General features: G+C 41.0%; 1 protein-coding gene across 34 annotated transcripts in view; it reads left to right on the top strand.

Moving 5' to 3' along the window:
* Positions 1-5,207, top strand: part of SLMAP (sarcolemma associated protein) — an 88,612-nt gene extending 83,405 nt beyond the window's left edge. For 21 of the 34 annotated variants that reach the window (XM_054838635.1, XM_054838655.1, XM_054838649.1 and 18 more), the window contains 2 exons: positions 146-280; positions 4,911-5,207. In XM_054838635.1, the coding sequence (XP_054694610.1) occupies positions 146-280; positions 4,911-5,000 (225 nt within the window). In that variant the 3' untranslated portion in view covers positions 5,001-5,207. Of the gene's footprint in view, positions 1-145; positions 281-3,786; positions 3,877-4,910 lie in introns of all 34 variants that reach the window. The other 13 variants (XM_054838656.1, XM_054838664.1, XM_054838652.1 and 10 more) reach the window with 1 other exon arrangement.
* Positions 5,208-20,356: the final 15,149 nt, after the last annotated feature.

Genomic DNA, 20,356 nt, shown 5'->3' with positions numbered 1-20,356 from the left:
CTACCCTGCTTTTATGAAAAGAGATCGTACTGATCCAAGGCGAGTTACTCTAGGCACACGACAGGAAAGGAAGCTATGTGCTAAGCAAGGGTAAGCATGTGTTGGGTGTCCAGGTGTCCACAAACTGTTTTCTCTTTGTCTTTAGTATGAAAGAACACAGACTGTGCTCTCGGAGCTGAAGGCGAAGTATGAGATGGCTGAACAAAAAAATCAGTCACTCACAGAAGAGCTTAAACAATGTAAAGAAAACCTGAAGCTGCTACAAGAAAAAGGAAACAACGTAAGTCTGTACAAAATATGTGGGGAAGTAGGATTATGACACTGGCAGTTCTATTGATTGAGGGAGTACATAAGTGTCAAATAGAAACGGATGGACTTAAAAAAAAAAAAGCTGTGTATTATATGCAAAATTCCATTCTGGTACTGCCTGTGCAATTTTGCAGGTCATTGCACTGTTACAGTTACGCATGCAAGTTAAATTTACAGTTGCGTGACAACTTTAAGTATGGCCTTAGATATCTGCTGTCTTGAAAACATCTGGCTTAAATACTTGTGAACCAGAACTAAGCAAAAATTTTTCAGAGAATGATACATGGGAAAAAGCTGAGAAACCTATATCCAAATGAATTAAGCAACCTTTTTCAAGATGCTTTTATTTTATTAGTGTTTATTACAACAAATGTTCCCTCCTTACTCTTGCTCGTGCTTCTTAACAGTGGTTATCCCTGATCAGCTCATGCTTTAAACAGTGCAGTTGAACTGTCCTTTCTATTCACTGATGAAAATATTCTTTAACATTGCAATTAACTTGAGAAGTTATATCATTAGAATTGAGTTTACAGCTAGGGACAAGTTTTTTTATACTGAGACTTCTGAAATCCTCCAAATGTTAAGGGTGCAGCAGACGCGTTTTAAGGTGGTCATAGCCGTGTTTTAGATACCTTACTACCTTGGGATAGCTGGTTTATTGTCTTCTGTAGTGCCTCTATGATCAGTGCAGGGTGAACAACTCCTGTAGTGGACAGTACAAAACAGGAGGATAACGGATGCTCAGTCATAACCTTTTAGAAAACTGTTTCTCTGACTATGAAGAAAGTTTTACAGGTACCATCCTCTAAAGTCAGCTGGCTCCTAGATGCCCAGAGTTTGTGTGAATACTCTTGCTATTGCCAGTTACTGAATGTAAACCTCTAGCATAGTAGAGCTGTCAAAGATGTAGAGAATTCAAAGCCCTTCTCACTTTTTTCAGCCATATTTTCAGGAATATGATGTTATAATTCTCTTGGAACCTGCTTCCTGCTTAGTGTTCTTCTGCAATGCTCAGCTAATGTTGCATTACTAAAGTAGGCAGAAGTCAAAAAGAACAACCAAACCCCTCCCATTCTAGTACAAGAGATCACACCGAAGAAATAATTGTGCATGTGAGATTTTCTGCTCTGTTAAAAATATTAACCTCAGGATTAAGATGATCAGTGGAAAAAAGGGGATAGTAGAGGGAAGAAATACTGTGAAGGGAATTGAGCATCTGATGAAAGTGGAAAAGCTTGCAAGGTAAGGGAAGATTTAGGAGGAATTCGAGGTGAGTATTTAAATGAAATCAGGAACCACAGCAGTTGCCAAAATCTGCTTCCAGAGGAGGAGTTAGTTATAGCAGTTGAAACCTGGAGGTGAGGATATGATGAAGAGCATCCAACCATATAAGGACTCGCAGGACAAGCTTGCTGTTCAAGCAAGCGTTACTCACAATTGGTAACGTAAGACATATCTAGTGGATTATTTGAAGCATCATGGATACTGGGCTGAGTTCCAAGGTCAAATTTTTCAAGTACCATTGTCCCCTTATGCCGGAATCATTGTCCACTACTTCATTTCCGAGGACAGTCTCCCACAGAAAATGACTGGGATTTGTCCCTTTTTGCAGCCCATCTGTATCTGAGTTTGCATATCTTCATATTCTGATACAAGATGCACATTTTTGATGAAGCACCTAGTTAAATGCTCCTTGACAATAAGGAGATTTGTTATAGATTGCTAGGTTCATGAGGGGGGAAATGTAATCGTTTGGAGGCAATTTAATGTCATATTTATCATTTGTTTCATTTGCCAAGATGCCACAATCATGAATGTGTATAACTTAAAAAAAAAATTTTAAAATAATAAAAACAAATAAATCCATAGAATTGTTCAGTGAACTAAAAAATGTTAGAAAAGACAAGGCTTCTGTACTCCGTTTGGGATATCATTTAAATATTAAGTTTTTTATAGTTAAGTTTTACTTTAAAAAAAAAAGAAAAAAAAAGTGGTGTGTTCTGAAACGCTTAGCAGTGTGATATACTACTTGTGCTTGCATGCTTGTAGTCACTGATTATTTCCTGATGCGCTTTATATGACAGAGTTGTTTATGTGAATGGTTTGAGAACATTAGCTGCTCTGGTTGACTTAAACTTCTGGCACTTTTGTGAACACTGCTGTGATTATTTCTACCAACATGCTTTCTGTGGGAAGGTAGCACTCTGATTTGTGGCACCAATGACACAAAAATAATCCTGCATGAAAATTACTTTAATAGTTACACATAATTTGTCTATTAAATATTTGCCTTGATTAAAACAAATTTGAATTGAATGGCAGACACTAGAATACCTTCTAAGATTCCTGTGGTTTGAACCATATTGGAGGTTCTGTGATTAAGTGACTTCTACAGATTCCTAATCGGGTGAGATTTTATTTATGAATCACAATGTTTCAGAAAGTCTTTAAACATGAATTTGTTATTTATTTTAATGAACAAAATCAAGGCGGCTTCAGCACAAAAAAGTTCTTAAGAAAATATTTGGCATGGTTTGAACTTAACCTCTGTGTGTCTGTGTGCGTGCACGAATATATAGGCTAAGATACAAAGAAGAGATGTCTTCCAAGGACAGTTTAAAAAGAAATTGGGTCCCTTTTTGCTCTTAATTCATCATATTAAGGATAGAGGCTATCCATCCAGAATGTGAAGTAGTTTACAGTTAATTGAATATAGCTGAGAAGATGTGTAGATGGTTCTAATGAGGCCATAAGCTAAATGAACCCTGCAATCTTACCAGCGGGTAGTTTGGCCCAGCTGCAGCATTTGATCGATTTTTCGGAATTGCATTTGGTCCCAAGGCTGATGACCTGCCAGAGGTGCTGATCTTCGTGGTATCTCTAATAGAAACATACTTCCCTGCTTTATAGTAACTTAGTGTTGATTGTATGGTCATGTTACAATCGCACGGAAATGTCTGAACTACTGAGTTTGCCTGTGGACATAGTTGGAATTGATTCACTGTCAGAAGAAAATGATTGTTTTTCTGGAGGCTAGTGATGCAAAATGGGAAAGGCTAACTTGCAAGGAATGAAGTAGCAGCTGAAAAATTCAACAGCTGGTGTGAGTCCTTCTACCTTAAGAAATCCAGATGGGATTTCCTATCACTTGGAAAAACTAAAACCAACTATAAATAAGATACAGGCAAATCAGTTTAAGATGTGTATTGTTGTTACGTGCTAAATTCCAAGTTGTGACAATAGGTTTCTTAGAACACTTTCTGCTTACTTCCCTTTATTTTTAAACATCCCCGTTCATTTCAGTAGAATGGTGTACTAACTTTGTATACCAGATTAGATAATGCTGTATTGTGTTAGATGTCTTTAATACATTTCAGTTAAAACAAAACTCACTGACTTATTTTCCCCTCTCTAAATCATCTTTACCTGATTGATTTGTAGCACAAAGTGATTTTTAATATCCCTTCCCTTCTTTAGCCTTCCATATTACAACCCGTCCCAGCCGTATTCATCGGCCTAATCCTGGCTTTCCTGTATTGGTGTTACGGCCCATTGTGGTAGCGAAAGGTACAAGCACTGCTGTTCAGTCAATGTATGTTTGTCCCTCTCACCTGTGTGTGCCATTTCTGTATAAAATAGTGCATGGTGAAATGCTCACAGGTATTTCTTTACCTGAAGCAAACCCTTCATTTAATATGCCATTTTGTGGATACTGATGAGCTGAGCAATCAACTAATCATTTAACATCTGTGTGATTTCTTTAATTCTAACAGTGAATTTCGTTCTAACTGGTTCTGAATGTGCCTCTTCTAACTCGGTCTCAGTTTGTCTTTAGCAAATGGGCTACCTTTTGCACAATGCTGTGATGCTAGGGCCTGTAAGAAAACTTAATTGCTTAATTAACTATGGAAAATGAAGAGTTTGCCTCTAAATAATAAAAATCAACAAGCTTCAATTCCTATTTATGGACTAAGAAATTCCTCTCTGGCTCTAAACATTTTTTCTCACAATTGCTATGAAGAAGATGGAAAAAAAAGACAAGATGAGAAATAGGTGGTTGGTTTGTATCTGAACTCTCAGCTTGCATTTTCTCTAACATCTCTCAATGTCTCCTCCTCTTAAAATGCTATTGTTGTCATGAAATGTTGTGACAGTCCGTTAAAAATTATGTTGTAAAGATCTGCTACAAACTAATTTCATAGAACTGGATGTAAGTATTCAAAAGCTAAGCTAAAGATGTCAGTACTGCATAAACTTGTGTTTAGTGATTACTGGGCACAAGTGATGTTTTAAACATCTTAAGCCCTCACATGTTTAATAGCTGATTTCTTTGAGGTGCGTATGGTAATGAACCTGGAAATATGGAACTGCCAAAAGTTCTCCTGATGCTTCTCAGTCGTGAAGAGTTGTGGATTTCCTTTTGCTAGAGAAACATGGTTTACTGTGATTCTCTAAGTCAGGACTAGCCTGCAGTAAGGCTCATGGGTAACATTTTAGTGATACTATCAACAGGTACTCAGGACTTTCAGGAACCACGGGGTAAACTGATTAGTATGAATTAGAACAAATATGATATTGATTTTTTTTTTCTCTCCACACAGAGACAATGGCCTTGGATGCCTGTGATGGCAGCTTTGGTTGCTGTAACAGCCGTGGTGCTGTACCCAGGCCTAACCAGAGCTTCTCCATGAGAACTGTTGTTGAATCCATACACCGTCCTCCCTTTAGAAGCTGGCAACATTCATATACTGAGGGAAAACAGATTAATTCTCTTCCTTTTTACCTCTTAATACAGCACAGCTCTGCGTGAGAACAGCAGTAGGGTCATTTGCTTTAAAGTGTATAAAATGTATCTGTCTATAAAGAGGGAATAAAATTGTGATTCATCATACTGTGAGCAATATTTTTGCTTACAATTTCATGCAAGTTTTAAATTAGTATGTTGGGATTCTGAATACTATAATGGTGGCCTAAAGTAGGCTTCTTGGTACCAAATTATTTATAATGGCTAGGGTTGTGGACACTTTAGAATCTGATTGCCAGATGTAAAAGAAAAACCACATTTCTAATTTGGACACCCAAGCCAAGTAACCTTGCAGGTACTTGGAAAACAAATGCAGTGTGCTCAGTGCCTTTCAGTACAATTTAAAAAAAAAAAAAAAAAAAAAAAAAAGACAAACTAGTATACCATTTTACTTGCTGTTAGTCACTGAGCTGTTGGGAACAAGACTTAAGAAAACTTCTCTTACCACGCCTTTTGAAGGAAGCATATTTTTCTTTGCTAAGGGTTGCTTTATTACTGATTTTTGGGAATAAACACAATTCATATCCAGCCTTAAAGAGATAGAGATACTGATGGTGAAGACCAGCCTAGAGTATTTAGTGTGCGCGTGTGTGAGTGTAAGCATGTGTGTGTTCTTGAGTGAACTAAGGTATTTCTGGGAGCAAGTACTTGGTCATTTGATGGACATAGTGCAGTGATTCAACTTACGTTAACTTTAGTTTGAATGTAATTTATTAAATTTCATATATTTAAAGAGATGCATTCTTTAAAAGTATGAATACTTTCTCACATATCACATGTATCAATTTATTTTTTCAGTCATTTGATACTTTCTGACTTGAGCTGGAGAAGCTCTTTAGATAAGCTTTTGTTGACGTAACTTTATTAAGAGAACTGCTACAGTATGTCTGTGATTAGCTGAAGAAAATCTAAGATACATAAAATACTACAAAATTGGAATCATCTACCTGATGAAGTATTGCCTCGTGAAGATGATTTTAATTTGGTAGTAAAATTTTGTGCATCCTCATCACATGGCTGTATGACACAGTGGTCCCCATTACAAAGTTTATTTTCCTTATCTGAGTACTATAACTATTGCTATTTGCTGACTTGTGGTGGGAATCACTGTAGTCAGTGCTGAATTAAATGTAGACTGTAGTTGTCTTGTTCAGCTCAACAGTTCTGTCAAAAAAGTTTATTAAAGACTTAAATAATATGCTAAAGAATGGTAAAGTAAAATGGCTCTGCTAAGGAAACTTCAAACTAGGGAGGTAATCTCAGCAATTCAATTGGCTTTAAAGAATGTTATGGCAATCAACAGATAGCTTAAATATTTAAATAGAAATTTAGCATATAATTTACTTTGTGAGGTTTTAAGGGTCATTGTCCTTTACTTAAAGGTTCTATCTTAAGTTACCTGGGATTTGCTAATGGGAGGATTATTAGTTGGAAAAAATAGTCCACAAGTGACTTGTAGAAAATAAATATTGTCATTTAGTTCATTCATTTCATCCTTTTCAGTTGCAGGAAGCCACCCAACCACAGAACACTCGTATGCCAGTGGTACTTAGTACCTCTTGTATATAGGTTATTGCAAATATTGTTCTGAAATGCTTAACTTCAGAATTACATTTTTTAAAGTAAATAATTGTTTTAAATCTATTTTGTAAAGATATAAAAATACAATAGAATTTCTGGAGTACAGATTAAACTATTTGCACTAACACACGTGATGTGCATGATTTAATAAAATAACTTTACTCTCCCTATGCATGTTTGAGTTGAATGTCATTTGAAAACAAAGATTCATGCTAAGTTTCTTTTGCGCTAGGTGTTGCCACAGTTACTAGGCACAATGTCCGAGGCATGTCCAGTAATAGCAAAAGACTTTTTTTTACCTTGTATTTCACATTTGCACTGGTTTAAGTTTTTGTCTAGCTGATCTCTCTCCTGTCTGTGGTTTTCAGAAAGAAAGATGGGAGAAGAGAGCCATGGAAGGCTTGGGAGCATATCGCCATGGGGGCGGGGGGGAAAGAAAAGTGTTCACAGCCGAAGGGTGGATTGTGCCTGCGTCAGGGGTTGTGAGATCGGAGGAGCAGTGGCTGCGCATAGTGGGGCAATAGTGGAAAGCCCTTCTAGGGGAAGGGAGCCTGATGCTGCCTCCTCTTTTCTTTAGCATCTTGAACTCCCTATTTGTCCCTCTTCTGGCTGCTGTTTCTTTTCCAATGGATTCTGTTCCCTCCTCCCTGCTGGTAGCATGTAGCCATGGTGTGAGGAGGTGGAGTGAAGCCTGGTGGAGCAGTGGTCCCTCCTGGCTGGCAGTGGGGAAGGTGCCAGGTTGCCTGGGACCAGCCTTGGGGCCAGCCTGCGCTGCTGGTTGGTGCCCGTACTGAGCAGCGCTGCCTGGGACATAAGTTTGTTCTGGTATTGAAGACGAATGTTGTGTTTTAAGAAATCTTTAGAGCATCAGAGAGCTGAAATTTGAGACCCAACATGGTTGTATTAAAGGAGAAAGATTTCTAATTTAATTATGTGCATGTGTGCATATTTAGATTATATACACGGGTGCATAGTACACATTGCATGGGAGTTTGTGCTTTCAAGTATACCTGTGGTTCCCTAATACAGTGCCTTTCCCAGGAGTTCTTGACATTTGCATGTTCAAAATTATCAGGAATGAGCTAAAATGCGCAGTTCCCTCTTTCAATGTGAGAATCCCTGGAGAAGGATTGGATGACTGGGAAGTTGCTGTTCTTCAGTGCTTTGATACTAAAGCAGCAAGTAGAGTTATCTTGCAAGCACTCTATGCACAAACCTTTCTGTTTATTTCGTTGCGTTTGTTTGCAGTAAATGTGTGTGCTCTTATATTAAGGTTCTTTCTTTTTAGTTGCGAGGCTTGATTAGCTAAGCCTTGGAGTTACTGTAACAAGAGTAGCTTTTCACAAACATGTAAGATGCTCTAAGTCTACTCGTAAAATAAGTGCTCTGAGCTTGCACTGAAGTTTGAGATTTTAAAAAGTTTCCTCATACTAGAAAAATTAGTCTTTTTATCAGTTGCCAGTTCAATTTGAAAGATTTAATATAATAGAATATCTGAACACTTCTTCAGTTTTGTCCTGGTGTCGTGGCTGAGGCACTTTTTTAAAAATTTTAAAATAATTCTACCTACATACGGACTACAACAGCAGGCCTTTTATTTAAAAATATAAATATACTATATATAAAAAATGTAGTGTAATTTTCCTGTTCCTTGTAATTGAATTAAATGCATTCTTCCAGAGTCTTAGCCTGATCCTTCTTGCAGAATCTCTGGATTTTTTTTGGTGCTAAATGGAGAATTGTGAGTCTGCACAATATATTGCAAAGTTTTCTCATAAAACAGTCTTAGTGAGACATAGTATCAAATGACTGATGGCTGAAGCAAACATAATCATCTGTGCATGTATTTTGGGGGTATGTTTCTAAGTTATTTTTCTTTTTTTAATCAAGTCTTCTGAAGTTACCTACAAATTTCCAGTGTGCTTTACATAAGATTTTGAATGTCTCCTGCCTTAATCTATAGGGTTCTACCACTTGCAAGAATCATTTCTTCAGCTTGAATCTTCTCCATGACAAATCCACTGCGGAGATTCATTCCACCAGCAGCATTTGAGTGCTTTGAAACACCAGGTCACCCCAGCGGCTTTTGGGAAGCCACTGTTGTTTGCACTAGCTCTGCAACTGGGGCTGGCCGCTTTCCACCAGGGGCCTTTTCTTCCCCCTCTAGCTTTCCATCCACCATTAGCATTTCAATAGCAACTGTCTCAAGATTTTGAGTCTCCAGTTGGTCATATGAAAGAATTAGAAGCCATATTCTCTTGCTTTCTGTCTCGAGCATATACCTCTGGACCTGAAGGGTGATTGCTTCCAGCAAACAGTTGCTTTGAATTCTGCAGATCCAGCTGATTTACTCATCCTAGTCCATCTGTGCTTTTGGACACAGAATTCCTTTCTTTCTCCTCTGATGGGGAATTGGGCTGCAGTCTCCCAGTTCTTTCTGCCTTCCTGGGTTTTTAGTTTGTGCCAGGTTGTTCAAATTAGTGGAGCAAAGGTTTGCCCACAGAACCAAGTTCTACTTGGAGAGAGGGTTGAACCCACTACTGCTTTAAAAACAGTGGGTGCTACCAGTATTTTGACTAAAGGCTCCCAGAAGTAGAAGGCAAATTAACAATTGAAACAAAAGTTTCGGTGGTAAGGGCGGTTAGAGGCTCAAACTTCCATTTGTTGGTAAAGGGAACTCACATCTCATTGCTGTTCTGGGCATCACAGTCGGGAAGCTTCACCGACTAATTTCAACATCAGAAGCATAATTTCAAGAAGTCAAGCATGTATTTCAGGAAAGAAGAATTCTTACTTTAAGAACTTCAGAAGAGGAATCAGTCACCTCTGTAGGTAAGTTACTTGAGCAACTACTGTCCTCTTCAAAAAAAAAAAAAAAAAAAAAAAAACAAACCACCAACCCTGTGTTTGAGTTAATCTCACTTTGGCTCCCAGCCATTGGATTGGAATATATCTCTCTTGGAGGATGTTCTACTACTGCAAGTGTTGCCGTGATCCAGGGATTTGACATACCATGATCAAAATACCTTCCAATCTTACTTTATATGAAGGGATTGAATTTCTTAATTTTTTTCCTTCATCCCTCTAGCTTTTGTTGTCAGTTTTTTAAACTATTTCTGATTTTCTGAGTGTTCCTCTTTTGAAGAATAGATGCCAGAACAGAACATGCCCTTACAGTAATGACCTTACTAACACAATATAAATAAATAATAAGCTTTATATCCTGCTCTGCTATTCTTACTTGGCTGTCTACCAGAACCCTTTGGGGGATTCACTGACTTCTAGCATTTGAATTTAGTCTTATGAATCAAATCTGTGCATTCCTCACATTACCCCAGCCCCGTGGTATCTGACTTTGCAATATTGTTCGGTAAAAACCACAGTAGGCAAGCAGTCCAAGGCAGCAACCTGCTCCCATTACTGTTCAGCACTTCAGCAATGGTTTGGGGTTTTTGCCCTTTCAGGTTTTAACAGGGATGACTACTGAAGCTTTTCTAGATTATTGGTTATACACTGTTGAACAGTAGTGAGCCAAAACCCAATCCCTGCAGGACAGTAGGGAAAACATTCATAGAATAATTCCTTCACGTGTTTTTTTGCAATCTGTCAGCTGGTTTTTAATCTGGATTATTAGTTACAGTGATAGTAGTGTAGTGATTACTTTTATTGGAATGTCAAGTGATTTACAGAAGTCTTGGTTTAATAGCACCAATACTCACATTTTTAAAAACTTACAAAAGTGAAATTTTATTTTAAAGTGCTTTGACAGGCATAAATTATTTTACATTCTTGAATTCCGTACTGATTTCTTCCCATAAGTTACTCTGTGATTTGCTTAGATTGTAAGGTGAAGCAAAACCAGTCCTTTTCCCAAGATCATACATTTTACTCTCTTCCCTCAGCCCCATCACGTTGTTGCCTGTTACTGCCGCTTCCCTCTAGAAGGCATTTCTAATTCCATATTATTCATGTGACTATGTTTCAATTTTTCAGTCTACTCAATTTGGGTCAGCATTATTCCCTGGACATGTAACACTTCTAACGCACCAAGGGGGTGTGTGCATGTGTATACATTGCTGTTCTGAGATTGCGCTTGCATGCGGTAAGATAAATTGTCATTACTTGCATTTAGCAACCATGAGGATGGAGATGTAATTGAGATTTGCAATTAAATAATTGTCAGCCATGGGAATGGAGATGTTAGTATGGAGATGTAATTCTTGTATTATATCAGGCGATATATTGAAAATGAGGATGTGCTTCCAAGCATGTAATCTCTTCATCATATCTGATGAAGATGAACAAGTCCAAAGCTTGAGTTAAGCTAGAAGTAACTTGTTCTTACCTGATTGTATTAATTAGTAACTTGAGAGAAAAGGTTTAAGTGAATAATTCATTCTGTTCTGTTGGAATCAAATTTATCCAAAAGCTAGCTGGTATTTGTTTCAGTACCCTCTGTTAGGAAATTGATTTTTTTAGAAACACCACACACATACTATGAGTGGTAAAGTACTGCCTTCAGTATGGAATGGATTTACTATTTTAATCTTTTTGTGCTAGATCATTTCTGAAATTTAAATTATTTATATTTCTTGTAAGGAGTTCTTGCTCTGGAAAATACTTTTATTGGGTATGTCATCAGTTTTGATGTGACAAAACTACTTGTCTTGAATAATATAGTGGCTCTTATTTTAAAATGTTCCAAATATGCAATATGTCTTTTGGGATGAATAAATGGTAAAAATTACAAGAATAAATTTACAACACAACAGAAAGTTGATTTGTATTGTACATAGTCTTTCATTCAGCCCAACTCCAAATTTCAGCACTCCACAATATCCACATAGCCTGCCGCACTCTGGTTTATTGCAGTAGAAGACAAGTTACTAGTTAATGAAATCAATTAAAACTTATTTTAAAAGTGGAATCTATTTACCTGCTTGCTTTGTACAAATGATGTTCACAGCCATATGACCTCTCCTCTTCCTTGTGACGTGGTAAAGCAGTGCTCCAGCAGGTCTGCACGCAAACCCAGGGAGAGAAGGGCTGGAACACAGGGTGCGAGTGTAACGTCCGTTTGTGCAAGGGCTACGTGTTTTCTAGTGAGCGGGCACCCTCAGGGTGTCATTCACAGATCATCCTTGAAGACGACCAACAATCCTACAGTTTTTAATCTGCACTGTAAATCAGATGCAATTCTGGAGCTCTACTTCAGTGCTGACTCAGGAGAAGGACATCTACTGAGTCACGTAGTTTTCAGCACATTTGAGCGGTTTGGGGAAGGGAAGCCTCCTCCCTGTTTGTGTGGTTTGGATCCACCCCAGGGTGTTGTTCAAGCATGGTTCCGCTCCAGGCTGTGGTAAGTCCTGGTGTCAGAGCCTGGGTAACTTGCCTCTCTTCTCTTCCTCTGTTTAAAAAGTTAAAATCAGAGTTAACATGAAAACGTTCTACTGGATGCATTAGATGTTTGGGGAGTTTTGTGGAGGGAAAAAAAAAAGCCTTTAAAAAAAAAAAGTGTTAAGTATGTCTGTCCAGTTGCTCTTCATGGGATGCTGTTGGTACCAGAGATCACACCTAACATCTGCCAGTAACTTCATCTCGAATTCCAGTCTCCCAAACACTGGCGTAGAGCGCTTTTTCTTAGACCAAGGAGGCAAACGCTGAATTAGTTTATTTCTAAGTAATGCTATAGGTGGAAAGTGGTGAGCAAAAAGGTTTGCTCATTTGTAAAGATTTAGTATCAATATTACAGGCTAGTTGGTGTGATATTAATGGCGTTTGGTTTTTCTATTGCTTGTGTAGCAGTCACGGTTGATTGGCAGTTTTTCTGTTGCAGAACTTGACTGTAATCCAACATTGTCATAGACATTTATGGCTCAGTTTTTTCCACTTGATAATTATTGTAATGGCACGTAAGTGAAAATGTAGCCTGCAGCAACTTCACAGTAATTTTTTTCATTGCACTTGCAGGCTTGGGTTGGCCGGGTGTTGGTGTGTCTGTGTACATGTTGCAGCAATTGTATGTCCTTCCTCTGCAGAATTCTCTGAATTGTAATTCTTCCTGAGTTTCCAGTCCTTTCAAATTTAAAGGATTCTCATCCATCTGTTTAAACAGTAAATTTGAAGTTGCTGCTGTGGTGCACCTGCAGGGCAGTATCATGTTTATACATTCCTTATTTGTGTCCTGGCCAATAACAAATTATTAACCATCTCCCTTCTGACTTTATGTGAAAGACTGCTTAAGCAGTGAGCGAGGGTGTTCCTCAGCCCATCCGTGCCCCTGTTCAGGAGGAGACTTAGTAGACAAATAACAAAAAAAATCTCTATTGACTTACATGGTGTTTCTCATTTCAAATGTAGAGGGAGTGGTAAAAAATTATTTGCCCCAAACTGATGCTTTCCCCAGTAATTAAGAAACAAATACTGGAATAATTCCAGCAGAATGAGTGCTTCTGGGACGTTTCTTTGAGAACTGAATTGCTTTGTCAGATGTGTAGGATGTTGCATCTGTTTGGAATGTGAGTCTGCTGGGCATCTTTGCTGCTGCCTGCCTGCCCTTAGACGGGCAAGGAAATTCATCGGTGAAGCCTTTGATGTAATGTGTATCAAGATGGAAGATGAGACTACTGTACTGGCAGAGATCTTTCTCAACTGAGGCACCTCAGTTCTGCTCATATCACATGGACTCATGTACATAACAGTGGTGTGCATTTGTTCATTTAATGTAAATGGCTTCCAGTTTCCATGAAATACATTTCACTGGAGAATATTAAAACATGGTAAGTTATTTTTTGGTTAACGTCTTAATTTCTTGGATTCTAAATAGGGCTTCAGCTAGATCCTACTGGCTGAGATACTTCATCAGAAAGCCGCTATTTTATTCTTTAAATTTTGAGCGCATGTTGGAGGTCTTCAGTCCTTTTGGTTGTGAAGATACTGTGAAAATACGAAGTTAAAACTGTTTAATGTGAAGGTTGCTACCTGCAACCTCTGAAGAGGAAGCTTGGAAAGCAGTCTGTCTCTTGATGAGTATTACCGTAGGTGTCCAGTGATCCAGGTGCGAGCAGCCATCTCCAATTGAGGAGAAAGAGGATGATGACTCAGGGTAGAGTCACATCCTGTTAACGCTGGTTAGGGATGCCCCCACCTTGCCCTTCCTGGTTCTGACTAATGAAGCTGAAAAGAAGTAGAAAGAGAGGACCCTTGAAACGTGAAAAAGGGAAAGCCAATCCTTCAGAGATATGTGTCTATCCAAACCTTGCACAAAAGCAGCTTAAGCTCAACGCTGAATTTATGGACATCTTGGAGTCAAGTGGATCTCTTTCCCCCGGTTGTAGCTGTTGCTGCCCCATCGTTGAGTGGCAGCTGTCTACAGACTCAGGCTGACATAATGGCTTTGCTTGCAGCTAGCTCATAACTCTCTGGTTTTCTCTGCAGTCACATGGGCTGAGATGATTTTCTGTGATGTGGGTTTGGAAAAGTGGGATCTAGGGTTGATTTCATTAAATTTGATTACAGCTGCTCCAGCACGTACAAGTGTCCAGAGTGGGAGAACTGAACCTCAGTAGTCAGCAGTACCCACGTCGGCATACTTTGAACGCTTGCCCATCAGTGAAAAGCGCTGTCTTGCTCTTGCACCTCAATATACTACGGTCTGCCTTGTGGCGTTGGCTTTCAGCTGGAGTCCAGCAGTTATATTAAGTGTATTTATGCAACTTCTATTTTACAAGTACATGTTCGATGAGCCAGCAAAGCTGTGCGTTCGCATGGCTTCTTGAATCAAGTGAACACTGTAGCAGAGGCAGCTTGGTGTGGCAGAGCATTGCATAAAACTCAACTCGCCTATGCAGTCTCTTAACAGAGTGAAGCTTTGTGCTTCTAAATACGGTTTTAATGGGATATGTTCAGTTAACACAGACTACTTCAAGCTTTTAAAATTCAGCATGTTGAAAGGGTGAAGTTGGAGTTGAGATGTGTGGCATTTGCTGTGCGTGCAAGCCTCTGTTGAGGCATCTCTAAGCTTGCAAGAGGGAGTTTAAAAAGCTTCCCCAGATACATCGGCTGCCTCCCAGTAACTTTCAAACCGGCATTGAAGCTAGAAAGGATTTTTTCCCCTTTTGTTTCTGCATTGCTTATTGCATGCAAAACTGACACTTTTAAGCAAGGAGCGTCTACTAACAGCTTGAGATGTCAAAACACAAATCTCAAATGTATTTCATCGCATGTTTCATGATGGAAAATCCTTCTCGTACAGCGTTCTGGAGGGAGTCCTTGCTGGTAGTTGCTGCTTCTGTTTTTCCTCAGATATGTCAGGCTATTTTTTTCTGAAATAAGTTGTTTATCTTCAGTATGTGAAAGCCCTTGTAGCTGTAGTTGTGTTGTCTCCGAAGGTGTCACCCAGCAGGCTGTGCTGTACATGTGACTGTTTTGCTTTCATGGATGAAGAGTTGCTGCCCTGGGAAGCATGGCCTGGCCCGTGTCACTGTGAGGGGTGGCAGGAGCCTGCAGGAGGAAGTTCCAGGTGTTTTGAGAGGAAGGAAATGAGGAGAAGATAGTGTGTTTTGGGGAAAGCTCCCACACAATGCAGAGAGGCGGGGGGGAGGGGGGGGGGGGGCTTCGGGAAGGGCAAAGTGAGCACATCTGGGAAGGGTGGGGGTGACCCTGGGCTTGGCCTCAGAGGAGAAAAGGACTCTCTAGGCCTTGAGAGAGCGTCCCCATCTTCTCTGTTCCTGTGTGCTGCCTCCCACCCTCAGCCAGCATGGTGGTGGATGGCCTGCAGCCACCGGCTGCCCTGTGCGGGGAGGACCTGGCCCTGTGTGACTTTGGATGCGGCGAGGTGGAAGGTGCCGTTCAATGCACTGTGCAAGAGAGGGGCCTTACAGACAGTATCTGCCTTCCTGCCCTGTGCCTGAGCCTCCTGGGAAGCCTGCTCCATTCTTTTCCCCTTCCTGGCATTGACCTGCAGGTCCGCTGTGACCTGAGGCTTCCTCTCGCCCGTGCGAGGCCAGAGCTGGGCCCGTCAGCTTCCCTCTCCCCAGTGCAGAAGACTTCTCCTGCTTTTTGCAACAACACAGAGATGACGTGGAGCTTTGCTTGCAGCATTGAGCAGGTGAACAATAAAGAAGGTAGCTGCCAGTTATGTCCAGGGGGTTTTAATTAGAGACACCCTTAGAGTCACTGAGGTCTCCAGGAAGCAAAGACTTCTGTCTCAGCAATCACTGCTGCAGGAAATGTTGTGGGGTGAGATTTGGTGGAGATCATCTTGCAGAGCGCAGATGCGTATGCTGCCGTGATGGCATGGTGCCGTTGCAGGTGCGAGCACAGCCCTTGGTAACAGCAGCTCTGCTGGTCAAAGTGCCAGAACTGTTGTAGGGCACAGTGAAGGGTGGACCTGTGCCTGACTACGTAAGGAGAAGGTAAGATCTGTGGACCTTTCCTGCTGTAGAAGTGATGTTGGTGTCGGCACGTCCTCTGCGTGGTCTTAGTATCACTTTGGCTAAATCGTGTATTATGAGAGAGATGCTTTTGATGCATCTGTCGCCTCATTCATTGCCTCATCCATGGAGCTTTGCTTAAGCCATCCCTATGGCTAAGACAGACAAAGATTCTTTTGAAACTTCAAAGAATCTTTGTTCTAATTTTGTTTTGTCTAATTCTCTCTTGTATATAGTAATGTACGTAATATATATGGAAAAAGTTACCTTCACTTTAATGTTTTGTTCTCTACACACATGCAAGTGGAAAATGCTTCATAGATACTTCCTGCAGTCCCACAGATTCAGACAATGCAGTTCACAGTACTGTTTCAATCTACATTTAATGTTAAATAAAATAAGAGGTTTTTAATTTTACCAGAAGCAGATGTCAAGTATAGCAGACTCAAAGCAAAAAAACCCACAAACCAACAAAGCCCCCCAAAACAAAGGAAAAAAAAAAAAAACCCTTTAAGCAACCCTCTGTGTGTGGCCTAAATGCAGCAATCCTTTTGACTACACAGCCCCTAGCTGCGCTGCTAATTGGGTCCTACTTTTCACCCTCGTCAGCCTTTGGGATTGTGTACACTGCTGAGAAGGAACCCCCTGTTGCAAGGCACTATAGTACTTAGTTGTTACAACGATGTATCTCTGTGGGGAAAAAAATTCAGTTCACACCCTGTAAGTCCAAACTATAAGGTAAAAATAATCCCTTTCTATTCTCTCCTAAACAGAACTGCTCCTGGAAAGCAGAAACAAACCCTAGTAATTGCTCTATGTCCCTGGAGTCCCTAACAGAGCATCTGCAGACATGACAGGAACAAGACCTGCTACGGGATCCCTGCAGTGTTCAGCAATGGCAGAGATCAGTTCATGCATTACTGTTTAAGTGCTCTGTGTGTGCTCAGTGCTGTGGCATTACAAAGAAGATGACTTTATTTTCCTGCTGCAAGGAGGTTGAAATCTTAACATCCTGAACATATGGAAGGAGAGTTTTCTCTGACTGTCCAAAATCTCATAAAATGTAAGCTGGGGGGGAGAGGGGAGGCCACGTGCATGCTCGGTGTTCAAGCAAAAGCTATTTGTGCTTAGTATAATGGCAATATTTTTCAGTTGCAGCTCTCCTGTGCGGAAGTTTAATCTCCCTAATATGGACAGAGTGAGAGCAATGAGAACTACATCACTTTTAACTTAGCCAGTTTTCTAAGAACAAGAGAATTATGTGTCAAGTATGTGTTTTGGGTCACCTTTGCACCTTTTTCATCTTTCTGTGTTTCTATTTATATCCTGGCCAGTTCTCTCACACTCTCTGATCCGGTAAGAAAGTTAACGTGGTTACTAAACTTTAAGAGGGAAGAGACTGGTTTCCTAGGTTTGATCTGAGCACCATTCTCTTTATTTATATTAATAATGACATCATCTTTTATTGCAGAACAGGAACCTTAAATGGTTATGGGAAAGCAAATTTTAGGAACAGTGTCCTTATGAGACATATGTGATTCATCTTCAAGCGTGCATATTTAAGAAAGACGCTGTATCCTGAGCCAAATCAGCGCTGTGAATCTGACTTTACTCCATATCAAACTGTAATCTATTACCAAAAATTACTCACTTTTTCTTTCTTTCTTTTAAACTATGTGAAAATTGGTGCTTGCAGCCTGCTGGGGAGTGCGAGGCAAAGCACAGGCAGCTCTTTTGTCCTCTTCCAGCTTCCTCCAGAAATCTGCTTTTGCACTCTTCCAAGAGCCTTTTGTAAATGATGCCTGAACCATAAAGTAACGGTAACCGCTGTCTCATTTCTGGGACTCAGCGTGTTAGTTATTCAGAGTGGTGATGTTCAGGGCACTGATGAACTGCCAGTAAAGCCCTTGGTTTCCTACCGGAGAAGTTTGCTAATGTCTATTAGAATATATCACCATGTTCAGGTTCAGTCTCTTCTACATAGCACAGCGTGGAGGAAATGTGCATCCTTTTTGGCCAGAGCTGAAAATGCAAAACGATACACCACAACATGGCTGTAGTTGCTGCCAAGGGTGAACATCTGCTCTACAGCTTGTCATTCAGCTTTTAAAGACTTCCTGTGAGCAGCCAAGAGCGCTGGCCTGGCCCCGTTCTTGCATCTGTTTTATACCTGGATGGGAGGTAACTCGCTTCGAAGGGGAAATCCTCAGACTGGCAGGCTCCACCTCTGTGCGAGTTGCACGTTGGCAGCAACGTGCTGATCTGCCTGCTGCCTGCTGGAGAGAGAAAACCCTGTTTTCTCATCACCGGGATTTTCTATGCAGTATTTGCTGAAAAGAATTGGTCCTGTAGTGAATCACCATGAGGAAAATAGATATATGCTCCCCATTTCCTCACACCTACCTTTGTGCAGGGACGTGGTCTTGGCGCGCCTCTCGTCTCGCTGTCAGTGAGCGACTTCATCTGTGCTAGGCATGCAAGGACAGAAGACTGAAAGTTGTTTGGGTTGGTTGATTTGTTTAAAAAAAAAAAAAAAAAAGGAAGTGTTTAGCAAGCATTAATGATTGGTTTGGGTGAGTTTATTTTCAAACCTGAGCTCATGCCATGTGAACAGGCAGTGTTACCACGCTCCGGGGGAGGGCAGAGCCAGGAGAGCCTGGAGCGAGGCTCATTCATCCTTAAGCCCCTGCCTTTGCCTTTCTCCTTTCCTGAAGCTTAGGAGAAAGCTCTTCTGCCACCCCTCTGCCCCAGCCTCGGGGCCCTTCCCTCCTCGACACAGGACTCTGCTCGATGCTGTTAACGAGGAGCAGGAGCCCTGTCTGCTAGATAAGCTGCACAGCATAACTGTGCTGGCACACAAATGGAGGGGTGCCACGGTCCTCGTACCCTCCGGCTGTGTCCTAGCCTGCGTCCCTGCTGTCCTCTCTGAATGGTTTCCTTAGTAAATGAAGACAAACGTGCGTTATTCCACGGGCGGAACAGCATTTCCACAGTGGCTGTTGCCACTTCTCCCTGGCTTTAAGCCAGGGCTGGCTCAGTCTTTTGGGTCAGATTCCCGATTTCTCTCATCTGGTTGTTGCCTTTTCCCGTTGCTCCTTGCAGCGCTGCCAAACCGTCAGCTGGAGCAGGGGAAATGCTCGTGGACTGACCCATCGGCCCGGTGCCTGGCCCTGTGAGGGCTCCGGTGCTGCCAAGACGGTTTGGAGGAGGCCACCAACTTGCTTTTTATGGCTCCTGCTATTTTTCACTTGCTCTAATGCCTGAATCTCACACTAAAACCTGAGGAAGACCACATCCGATGATGTTCTGTCTTTTCAGCTCCCTGGAGGGGTAATGCCCTGATGGCACTTCATGCCTTATTTTGACCTTATCAAGTGTCTTCACTCTCATTCCAAACCAGCAGATTTTAAAAAAGCAGATGAGCCAAGCTGGCATGGGGGCAGAAGTGAGAATTTGGGGGGATCTCACAAGCATACACCAGTTCCTTGCTGGGTCCAGGATTGCCTGCCTTACAGCAGTGCCCCAAAGAAATCCTCCCTGAAGGGCTCAGTGTGCCCCTCCATTGGTGTGGGTCTGCCCAGGGCTACGGGCTGGTGTCCTGGCTGACATGTAGGGCAAGAAGCAGTTTTCACTCCTGCTTGCAGGAAGGTGAGGAGATTTTGACCAGTTTTAGAGAGGCTGACCCTCGTTTGGAGAAGATTTTGGGTGCCACCTTCATGTGACGATTCTCAGGAGTACCCTTGAGATACCATTTATCTAGAAGATTTGCTGCGCCCCGTGAGTTTAGGGATGTGTGTTTCTTCCTTGGTTTTACCAAGATCCTGGTTAGCCATCTGGAAATCTCATCCTGTGATTACTCCAGAATCTGGAAGACCTTTTGTAACTACTAATCCCAGAAACAGATTTTCCCTTCATCCTGTCTGTCAGCACAGCCTTTAACTTATTTTTATGGGCTTCAGCACATGTTTGAAGCATCACCGCCTTAGGATATGGTCTATGTTTTCCAGACTATTTCAGTGGTCCTTATATCTACATATAGCACTTTCTGAAGAAGGGGTATTTAGTGGGATCTTCCATGTCCTTCAAAACTTGACGCATCTCCTTTTGCACATCTAGAACAGGAATCAGCGTGACTTAGCGTGCCATGAGCATGAAATTCTAGGAAATTATACTTTGCGATGCAATCTATTTTGCTTCAACAGAATTGAGTAATGTTTTCATTAATAAG

This window comes from Grus americana, chromosome 11, assembly GCF_028858705.1.
Source record: "Grus americana isolate bGruAme1 chromosome 11, bGruAme1.mat, whole genome shotgun sequence".
NCBI classification, from domain to species: Eukaryota; Metazoa; Chordata; class Aves; order Gruiformes; family Gruidae; genus Grus; species Grus americana.
This window is presented reverse-complemented; position numbering and strand designations above follow the sequence as displayed.